We start from the raw sequence: 10,807 nt of genomic DNA, 5'->3' as shown, positions 1-10,807 counted from the left end.
TGCATCAGATCTAAGAGATGTTGTCATTCTTTTCTTTTCTTTCAGACAGATTGAATGGGTATTTAATGAGCCCATGCAAAGCTGAACAGCTTCAGTGGGACAGAGAAAGCAAGACTTGCTCAAAAAGAGCTCACAGTCTGGTGGCTTCCAGTATTCTCCTGGGAAATATCAGTTCAAATTCCTTCAGTGAGATAAGAGACTTCAGCCTTGGTCTTTCATACCCCAAGGAAGCAATCTTAAATATTAATGCTTTTTATTAACTGACGTGACACCATTTCCTCTTGTATGTGAGAAAATCCAACCTCATTAAAGCACTTAACCTTGGGAGAGTATTAGGGTGACACAAGTGAAAGGAAGCACCATTCCAACTAACTCTCTGTCCCATTCCCTACCATCTAGTGCTGGCATGCCAGGTTGGACGAATCTCATTTTAGGTGGCATTCCTGGATTTATAGGACCTTGGTGCCTGACATGGGGATGCAGCTTCAACTGGAGGACAAAGAGGTCACAAAAGAAATGTCACTATTCTGAATCCAAATATCCTTAGAGGACTTAGCTATGGCTGTCATGGAAGGACACCATCCATCAAGTGACTCTCAGGTCATACACTTCCCTCAGTTAAGGACATAATTGATTTCTACAGAACTCCATGGGAGAACTTCCATGGACTGCACTAGGAAGTGGTTTATTTTTCCAGTGCCTCTAATTCCACCATGGTGTTTAAGCACTCTGGTTCACTAGGTCTATGATGTAGAGTGCTTACATGCGAAATGGAGCATAGTTTATCTCAGTTCTCATAAAACTCTACTGCAAAAAAGAAATGGAAGCTATTAAATAATTCAAGGGTGTCATAGCCATCAGCTGGCTGAATACCTGTGAAACAGAATGTGCTTACAGAATATGACACTAAACCTTGTCTTACTCAGAAACACTGCTAAGAAAAAAAAAAACACATAGCAAGACTTCTTTTTCTCATCCAGGATATCTTTTAATAACAATAACAGTGTGACCACAGCACGTCATATCCAAGTAAGGATGAACTGTGATTTCAAATCAATATCACCTTTTCAATCTCTGGATGTAAAATATGTGTAAGGTCACAGTTGGAGCAACAACATAACTGTTGGGACAAAAAATAACTGTTACATCTAATTCTCAAAATTAGCTTTAAGTTTAAGGCAACCACAACTAGCACTACAAAGACCCCTGGATGATAGCAGCTACATAGATTAATAGAAGTCACTTGCTCCATAGATGTCCCACAGTCTCCAAGCCAAAAGGTGCAGTCCCCTCTGTATTCATCAATGGACTATATGGCCAAGCAGCTTTGGCTTCCCACAGAGCCCTTCAGCATGGCAGGTATTTTTGCCTTAAAAGGAGCTATCAAAGTTTCAGGCATACCAAATACCATACAAGCCATATGAAGGCCCACCAGAACAGTATTTTTATGTCAGGAACCTGTAGATGTGTTGTTGAATTCAACAATAGATTGAGAGCATATGGATGTGAAATTCAGCTGTGAAAATGTTGGAGGGCTCTTGTAGAGCTGAGACAGATCTCACACAGATTGAACCCTGTTTCCTTGCAGTCTTTGAAGGGACTCAGATAAGGGAGCTGCTAGAATGAGTTCACTCCAGAAGCAAAGCTGTGTTTTGTCTGGGGTGGAGCTTTCTCTCCAAAAGGGAATTTACAAAGAAGAAATACTTCTGCAATCTGAACAAGAAAACGACTGGAACCTGGGAGTGATCCTAGAGAGGAATCACACTCATAGTGTGGGCTTCCCTATTGACTTCAGTGTATGTGCACGCACAGGTGCTTTTAGGTTTAGAGATGAAGCATGAAGAAGGTTTAGCCACCATAATTTTAGGCACTAGTCAAAGTGATATATAGGCACTGTAGATTCTTTGTGGATTTTCCACCCAATTCCTTACCTACGTGTGCAGTAAGCCATTATGGATGTGGTTTACAATACAAAAATACTTACCAAAGGCTTCTTAGCCTAGAAAGCAGCAGATTGAACACAGTATGGATTCCATGGAGCAGTCATGGCAAGGAAGCTCAAAGAAATCAAAGAGATTAAAGCAGCAGACAAGGTGCAGAAAATTAAGCACTGAGGTGAAATGAAGCAGACAAGAAAAAGAGAAAACATGATACAGAGCTGCACATCTTTGTGGATGTGCATGAACACACAAGTGATTGCCTGGGCCATACTGAGTTTCCACTCATGCACAGACACATCTTTCCACACACTGCAGAAGATTCAGAAAGAAACTTGGCCCTGAACACAGGGCTGCCAAACATTTTAACAAAGTATAAGTGGTCCAGAGATAGGAAGATACAGTGCTGAGATAAAGTTTCCAATGGAAATAGGAATCACTTCTATGCTCAGTTTAGCTCCTCGTTTTAGGATACTCTCACACATGGCCATCTTTAATTAGCAAAGCAATTTCACAACGCCCTGACTATGAAGCAAGGCCCTCTTTTGTCCAACAGCAGCTATTGAGGAGAGGAACTGCAGGGGGAAACATGCAGTGCCCAGAAATCACATCTACATTCAATACATTTTGGACATTTGCTCAACTAGCCTTGATCCAACCCTGCCACACAGGGTACATCTAGTTTGGTGGGATGTGAAAGAAACGTGCACAGTTTGAAAACACACTGGGATGCAAACCAAAGTGCATGTGTGTCAGGGCTGGATGTTTGGGAGGTTCATTTCAAAAATGCTCCCATGGACATAGCCACCAGTTGAATCCAAAACATAAAGGTCCCGATCTGGCTGTCTGTCACTGCTGAAATTGCTTGTAATGCCTCACCATGCCAAGCAGTGCTCATCTCCCCAGTTCCAGATGGAGCAATTCTTCTCACCCCAAAGGGCAGGTCTGAAACCACAGAGATGTAGAAACTGATGGAAATCGTATCCTTTGAGCCTGTGGGCAGTGCCCAGGGCCCTGGTAACACAACAATTGTTCCTTCATTCGCCGCTATTTAGTGGATACTCAGAACAGCAGTTGCAGTTGGGTTTACAAGACAACAGACAAAGGGAATAAATGAGACAAAATTAAAGACATTACTCCTACATCCCATAAATTTTCTCTGTTTTAACAGCGTGAATTTACCAGTGTCTGTTAAAACAGTATGAAAAATAAACCCACCTAGCCCACTAACTAGGCATTAATGAAAAAGCAAAATATTGTTTTGTGTTCTCCAAAACACAGAAAGCAAAATATTCCCACCAGATCTCATAATGCCTTTCCAGGGGAGAAAGAATCATAATCTTCTATATTGAAAAAGCGACTGAGCTCTCGGAGTCGGAAAGAAAATAAATTAATAAACCTAATTACACACTCCGCGCATGGAGGAATCGAAGGCGTTAAGCCAGCCCAGGAGAACGGGGCGCTTTGATTGCGCTCACTTAACAACTTCCCCAGCACCGTGCGCGGCCACAGGGAGGCCGCTCCTGGCGCTGTCCCCGGGGCAGCTCCACGCCTCTGCGCGGGCACCGCGGCTCCGCTTCGCCTCTCGGCGCCGTCCCGGTCAAACTCCGGCTGCGGAGCCTCCCCCCGCACACACGGGCGGGCTGGGCTACCGTGGCACCGCTCCCTTAAAGGCGCCGCGCCCGGGCGAGTTGGGGCTGAGCGCGCTGCCCGCGCAGAGCAGCGCAGCGGCGGCGCCCACAGCCCGCGCCCGCCCGACCTCCGCCTGCCGCCAGCGCCGGCGGGGAGCAGAGCGCCTGGCATGTAGGAGAGGAGAGAGGGAAAAGGTGCGGAGCGGAGGGAGGTGAGGGGGAGGAAGCCGGGCGGGTGGGGCGGGAAGGAAGGGAAAAAAAAAAAAAAAAAGAAAAGAAAAAAAAAAAGAGCTGCCTCTTTAAATGCTGGGGGCTGAGTGCTTGCCGGGGCGTCCGTGGCGGATCCAGCCTCCCTCCCTCCCCTCGGCCGTGCCTCTCCGGCGCTCATGCCCAGCCGCGGAGCCGGCGGCACGGCGCTCGGGCGCTGCCGCTGCGCGGGGAGCAGCAGCCGCGCCGGGCCGGGGCCATGATCCGGGCGCGCCGCCGCCCCGCCGCCCGCTCGCCCTGAGCCGCTCCCGGCGCCGCCGCCGGCCCCGCGGGGTAAGTTCGCGGCCGCCCGGTGCCGGGGGAGGGCGGGGAAGGCGCACCTGGCCGGCGGCCCGGCGCGGCTCACCTGGCCGGCGGGGGGTGCGCTCTCTGCCGTGCCCAGCTCGGAGCTCCCCACCTCCCCAGGCGCTCGCAGCCCCTCTCTAACAGGTGGCTCGGTGCCTGCCCCGTTCCCCGGCGGCTCGTGCGCCTCTCTGCTTCTCCTCGCCGCCGCCTAACAGGTGGTGGTGCCGCCGCGCCTTCCTCCGTACAGGTAGGGAAGTCTCGGGTGCCCCTTCCCCCCGTCCCCGGCGGGCTCCCGCAGCCCCGGGGCGCTGCTGGAGCCTGCGCTGGGCGGGGAGAGCCGGACGCCTGCGGAGGGGGAGCCGCGCTGTGCCCGGGCTGCTGCTCCGGGAGCCACTCGCCCCTCATGGCCCCGCTGTGTGTCTGTCGTTGCAGCGGGCATGGGGAACCAGGTGGAGAAGCTGACCCATCTCAACTACAAGGAAGTTCCCACGGCCGACCCGACAGGTATGGACAGAGATGAAGGGCCAAGGATCGGGGTCTCCTACATCTTTTCGAACGACGATGATGAGCTGGAGCAGCAGCAGGATTCGGTGCATGACCTGGGCGGTGAGAACCCTGCCCTGCAGCCCTACGATCCCCAGCTGCACGAGGTGGAGTGCTCAGTTTATTACCGGGATGAGTGTATTTACCAGAAGAGCTTTTCAGAGGAGGACACGCAGCTAGAGGAGGGTGATGAAGGAGGTGGGGGGCATCTGAGCACCTACACCCCGGAGAACCTGCTGAATAGATGTAAGCCAGGTGACCTGGTAGAGTTTGTGTGCCAAGCCCAGTATCCCCACTGGGTGGTCTACGTGGGGGATTTTCAAGTCGTGCACCTCCATCGGCTGGAGGTGGTGAACAGCTTCCTCACCGACGCCAGCCAGGGCAGACGCGGCCGCATTGCCAACCAACTGTACCGCTACAAACCCCTCAGCCCGGCCGTGGTGGTGCGCAATGCCCTGGAGCAGGTGGGCTGCAAGGATCGGGACTTGAGCTGGAGAAACTCGGAGTGTTTTGCTGCCTGGTGCCGATACGGCAAGCGAGAGTTTAAAATCGGCGGGGAGCTGCGCATAGGCAAGCAGCCCTACCGATTGCAGATCCGGCTGGGGGACAAGCGCAGCCACACGCTGGAGTTTCAGAGCCTGGAGGATCTGATCATGGAGAAGAGGAGAAATGACCAGATTGGTAGAGCTGCTGTGATCCAGGAGCTCTCCAGCCACCTGCAGGCTGCAGAGGAGGAGGAAGAGGAGGATGAAGTCCATCATCATCCAGGTGCTCAGACTGCTGTGGAGTAGCAGCCTCAGCACCACCATTCTGCTTAGCCTGGGTGATGGGGATTAAAACTGAAGGCTGCGAAATTGAGCTGTTATAAGCCCTTTGGGCTGCTTCGGTGCAGCTTCATTCCAATCACATGTGAAAGGAAGGGGGAAAGCTGCTTAAGTGTCTGTACTTTAGTGCTTAACTCCTTCAGTGCTTGATGATAAAACCCCTGACTTAATATTTGTAGAGGATAAAACTCAGGGCAATTCTACCCCTCTCCTCTCTCTTTCCCTTCCTCTCTGCCATATTCGCCCATAGCCTTTTCCTCAACCATCTGCCAGTAGGCCTGACCCTACAAGATGCTAAATGCCTTTGACATCTACTTATCAGCAGAAGTTAATAGTTTTTAATGCCATTAAGAAGTAGCCAACAACTTCCAGGACATGACCGTGTAGCTCTGAACATGAGGATATTGTTTTCCCTTCTTTGCTACTGTTTCTCTTCAGCTGTGGCTTCTGTTGGTATTGCAAGGAGCTGCTCCTCGCCTGGTTCAAGGCTTTGTGGGTTTGGGAACCAGTTCCCCAGAAGATCTAAGGCAGAAATCTCCACTAATTTTAATGAAATGGGTTTGATGTGCCTGGTGCCTTCTTAATTGATAGGAGGTTGCAGGTGGGCTGGGAGACCTTCTCCTTTGCCATCAGCATGTGGCTTTGGGGACAGAAAATGAATTTGTTCCAGCAGGTCCCAGGGAAGGAAGTTTGCCAGTCTAGCTGTACTCTGCACACTGGTTTGTGCTGGGACTCCTACAGGCAGATGCTGAGCTGTGTCAGGGCTCATTGCAGGCTGCCTTGACTTCTCCTAAAGCAAGAGGCAGAGCTCCTGACCATGTCTGTAGTACACACAGAGGCAGTAGAGGCAGGTTGCTTATGTGTAAGAGCATGTCTTGAGTAAGCTGTCCCTCAAAAGGGTGACTGACCTCTTGGCTGGGTGCTTCTGGCTGTGAGGGTGCCACAGATTCTGCACCACAGTGAACAAAGCTGTGAAGGAAGGGAGCTCAGGCTGGAAGACATTACAGGGCTTGGGTGTTCCAGAGCAGTCTCCTCTTCATTAGGGATTTTGTGTTTCTTTTTTTGCTAATTTCTATGGTATGCAGCTGAGCTATAGCATTAGAGGAGAGGACATGCCTCCAAAGTTGTGCAAGTCCCTCAGGAAGGGGGAGTGCAGTGCTGCCTGGCCTGAATAATCCCTGAACTTTTATTCAGCTGTTGAATTGATCTCCCACACAGGCAGCACTGTCAGATCTTTGTCCTGGGATCCTGGGTGTATGAACAAGCACTGATTTGGAGGCAGTTTCTAATTCAAAATTCCTTCTCCTTAAAACCCAATATGATGATGTGAACTTGAAGATAAGCTTGAGTTCATTTAAGTAATGGAAACTAACAGTGTGATGTAAACTTGAAGCATAATTAATATGGTCTTCCCCGAAGCTGTTTACAGTTATACCACAAATAGCAAAGTACTCCGTGTCCTTTCCACCTCTGTGACAGGAGCAAAGTTTGTTGTTCAAGAATAGGTAGACACAAGCTTTTGATTAGTTAAGACTGTATGAAGCAACTTTGCCAATTTGAGCCAAGTGGATTGTGGTCTCATGTTTTCTGCCTAAAATATAGAAGCTAGGATTTGGCCTGTGAAACACAAATTCAGGGGAGAATTTAATACCAAGCTCCCTTAGAATGCTATAGCTCAGGTGCCTACACAAACTGTGGTTTTTTTCACCAATATGCAATTGAGTTATTCTCAGGTTACTGTGGTTGTCAAGCAGATGTCTAACCTTGTTTGAAAGCATATCTACCCATATATGATTGTGATAGGGTTAATATGTGGATATCTGCACACAGGTTTTATACAACTACTAGTAACTACTGAAAGCTGAAATGATCACTGAGACAGTCTGAAAAAGAGTGAAGGAGAGTCTCTCTGTTGTACTTCTGACTGATATGAGACAACAGATTATCTAGACCATGAGCAAATGTCTAGCTGTGGTTTCTTTCATACTGAAACCTTGTACATAACAAAGTTTATTTCACTGTGTAATATAGCTGTGTAAAATAATATTTTCCTAGAGATATTTTTGGAAGTTTAAAAAAAACCCTTCATAACCTTGCATTTGAAAGTAAATTGTTATGCACGTTATTTTCCAGTTCTCTGAATGGGTTTATTTTTCATTCATGATCTGAAGTATATTCTAGGTCATAAAATATTGAAACTGCTATAAATGTCAAATATTATGTATCTACAGGATACTAAACAGTAAACTAGTTGTGAAAATGTTTTTCCTTTGTGTCTGAAACATCAGAACTATGACACTTAGCCATTTCTCTCCTTCTGAGATATCCTGAATAGTCTGCCTTTGTTTTCTGTTCTTTTTTCCCCCACTTTTTTTCTTTTTTGTTTTGTTTTTTGGGGTGTTTTTCTTTTGTTTGTTTTAATTAAAAAAGGACCAAATCTGCTTGGGAATGGAGAGCAAAGCTTCTTTGACCAACTGAAATCTTATCTTGTGCTGGTCTTGGTGCTTCTCTGTACCGGTCATGCCTTTTGGGATAAATTCCCCCACAGGCACAAGGCCTTAGCAAAGAATTCCAGAGCTTGCAGTGCTTTGATAGGATAGAGAGTGAAGGAGGAGCTTGCTTCACAGCAGAGTTTGGCTGCATTCTGCTATGTTATAAAACCTCTGTGCTCCTCTGGCATACAGGTGTTTGATATTTGGAATCATAAAGTTTCCCTGCAAGCTATGTTTGGGAATTTATTGTCCCCTGACATTCCATTATGTGTAAAAAGTAAAAGAGGGTGGAAAGCTTAGCATTTTTTAAAATTTTGTCTGAAAGAGGGCTACCTCCATACAGGGATTTCTTATTCCAGCAGATAAAGATGCAACTGTTGAATCTTTAACAGGCAGGTCCTTTTCCCCTACTTGTTGATTAGGCAGTGTTATTTAATAGGTGCTACTAAACACCACTACACACATTTCTAAGCAGTCTGCTTTTAAAGCCATGGACCTGTAATGACCTGGATGTGAGAACAGAAATTGCTGTAGGAGCACATCTCAACTGCTTGGTTTCTTGTCTTTGCTGTTCTTTGCTCAGTTACTCTCTGCAGAGTAAGCTGGGATTTCTGGAGCTTGATTTTAAAAAAACAAAAGGTCTCCCAGGAAAACTGACTCTTTTGTGTATATGCCTACTTCAGGACTTTTACATGGATCACAAAAGAGAGGGGAAGGGAATAGATAAAGTGCTCTTCTCTGCATCTGCTTTAACATAGAGAAATGCAGGTGTGCTCCTTCTGCAGAGCTTGTGCTTCCTCACAGGTCTTAAGTCTAGATTGAGTTTAAAGTTTTGAGTAGACCTACCTACCTAAGGCCCCTTGAGAATCAGTAAGCCTATTCTTGTGCTTGAAATTAAGTGTATATTTACATTTCTTTATTAAGGGTCTGGGGTCTGGAATTTCAATGTGATGTCTCTGATGGGGGTGTGGAGCTTCTGAGGTTGCATAATCAACAGGGGAGAATAAGAAGTGCAATGAAAGCTGTTTCTCAAAAGGCCTCTTGTCCAAACAGAGCTTGTGGAACCCAGCCCAAACTTTGGCCTCAGTTTCCCTCTAGAAATGCAGGAGCTGCACTGATTTGGTGAGAGGTGTGTTACTAAGCTAAGCTGGTGATCTGCTGCAGATTCCTTTGCCTTGTCATGCTTAAGCTTTCCCTTGCATTTTAACATTTAAAGTTAATATAATTTGTTTTAAAAGCCCTTTGATTGTGCTAACATTAATCTATATGAATTTATACATTTGGGCATCTCTACTCCTGTGAATATCAATATGCTCATGTGAAGGCTGGCAAAGCTGAGCCCCAGATGTGCAAATGCAGCTCCAGCTAGGAAATGCAGATGAGCAGTCTTATTTCCCTGGAGTATTGGTGTGTTTGATGCAAATAATGCCTTGGAAAAGGCATTGTAGTAAAACCTACAATTATCCGTTGATTGAGTAATTTTAAAAACACAATTTAGACATTCACCTTCCGTGGCAGTGAATAAAGACATAAACTGAAGACTATTTTGTTATCCCTGATTCTGTGTGAATGCAAGGTATTGATTACAGCAACTCTAGAACTCCTCTGGCCAATGTGGTAGGCAGTTGCCAAGTAGGCAGGGAAAATTCCCAAAAGCTGCTTCAAAATCTGTATTTTCTTACTTTGAAAAATACATTCTTCAGACTGAAGGACCCTAAACTATGGAAGTAAACTTTAAATTGTTTTGTATAAATGAAACCATAAGGCAAACTCCTTTTGTTCATTTGATTTCACCATTCCACTCAGTACTATAATAGGTGATATTGTGTGATTAATCTGTTTCAGATTTTGAATGTAATGGTGGTTTTCTTTTTCTCTTTTCCTTTGGTTAAGTTGTACTAAAGGTCTGTCCTTGGGTATGTGAAGTGTGTTGTTGGGTGGTTTCCCACTTGTGCTTTTCTGACAATTAACAGCACCAACCATAAAGCTAACAGCCATGAAGGAACAAGTATTTTTGAAAGCAAAATTTTAATTTTGTATAAGAGATCAGAGACTAGTAACTAAGTAGAGGTAGGAAATATGATGTTTCCCACCACAGTTTCTATTTGTAAGAAATCTACAATTAACTGATTATGCTCGACTGCTCTTAAAAATCAGTGTGCAGTGATAAGGCGAGGAGTATTCTATCATGGGCTTAGACTTTGAGATTAGGCTTTTTCTTTAACTGTGAATAGGAAGAAATCAGGGTGATTTTGAACACCAGTGGTTTAGATGGTTTAAATTCCTTTGCATTAATACTGGATAAGAAGCTTTCTTTAAGTGCACTCTTGAAATTCCTAACATTGTAACATTTCATGAAATCATCCACAATAAGAAGTGTAATCACAAATATGATTTTTTCCCACCATGAGCATTTTCTGTAAGCTGTCTTTTGTCAGTAAATGTTGAATTGTTAGTGCAAATATCTTCTTTTCCTGAGAAAGAAGTACACATCATTGATTGTACCATTTCCTTCAAAATGAAGGGCATTTCATAGTAACTCAAAAGAAATAAAAGATTTATAGTGTCTTTTACAACTTTTCTTTCTTTTGTTTTTTTTTGAATAGCATGTTTTTCTCCAGCTTTTGGAAAAAAGTTGTAATTTCCCATGATGGACGCATCAGACACAAAACAATATTTTCACTGCCTTCACACATCAGATCAAAATCTAACTCTTTGGTTGTATTCTTGCTTCAAAGAAAGAGGAAGAATAATCTCTATAAAAAGCCAGATCATCAGATGCCTAATAGGTGATAGCTGTATTAAATCCAATGAGGATCTGGCCCATA

At 45.6% G+C, this 10,807-nt stretch overlaps 1 protein-coding gene across 4 annotated transcripts; it reads left to right on the top strand.

The window, feature by feature from the left end:
- Positions 1–3,539: 3,539 nt before the first annotated feature.
- Positions 3,540–10,555, top strand: LRATD2 (LRAT domain containing 2). 4 transcript variants are annotated; one of them, XM_064706687.1, is made up of 2 exons: positions 3,540–3,763; positions 4,553–10,555. In XM_064706687.1, the coding sequence occupies exon 2, from the start codon at positions 4,558–4,560 to the stop codon at positions 5,452–5,454; it is 897 nt and encodes a 298-aa protein (XP_064562757.1). In that variant the 5' UTR covers positions 3,540–3,763; positions 4,553–4,557; the 3' UTR covers positions 5,455–10,555. The 4 variants fall into 4 exon arrangements, with proteins under 4 accessions (XP_064562757.1, XP_064562759.1, XP_064562758.1 ...); XM_064706689.1 differs by having other exon boundaries at positions 3,540–3,780; XM_064706688.1 differs by lacking the exon at positions 3,540–3,763 and adding an exon at positions 3,952–4,108.
- The last annotated feature ends 252 nt before the right edge of the window (positions 10,556–10,807 follow it).

The sequence above is a fragment of the Zonotrichia leucophrys genome, chromosome 2 (assembly GCF_028769735.1).
Source record: "Zonotrichia leucophrys gambelii isolate GWCS_2022_RI chromosome 2, RI_Zleu_2.0, whole genome shotgun sequence".
In the NCBI taxonomy this organism is placed as follows: Eukaryota; Metazoa; Chordata; class Aves; order Passeriformes; family Passerellidae; genus Zonotrichia; species Zonotrichia leucophrys.
This window is presented reverse-complemented; position numbering and strand designations above follow the sequence as displayed.

Excerpts from the sequence above, each read along its gene's own strand:
- LRATD2 (XM_064706687.1), top strand. The coding sequence starts at position 4,558 with ATGGGGAACCAGGTGGAGAAGCTGACCCATCTCAACTACAAGGAAGTT.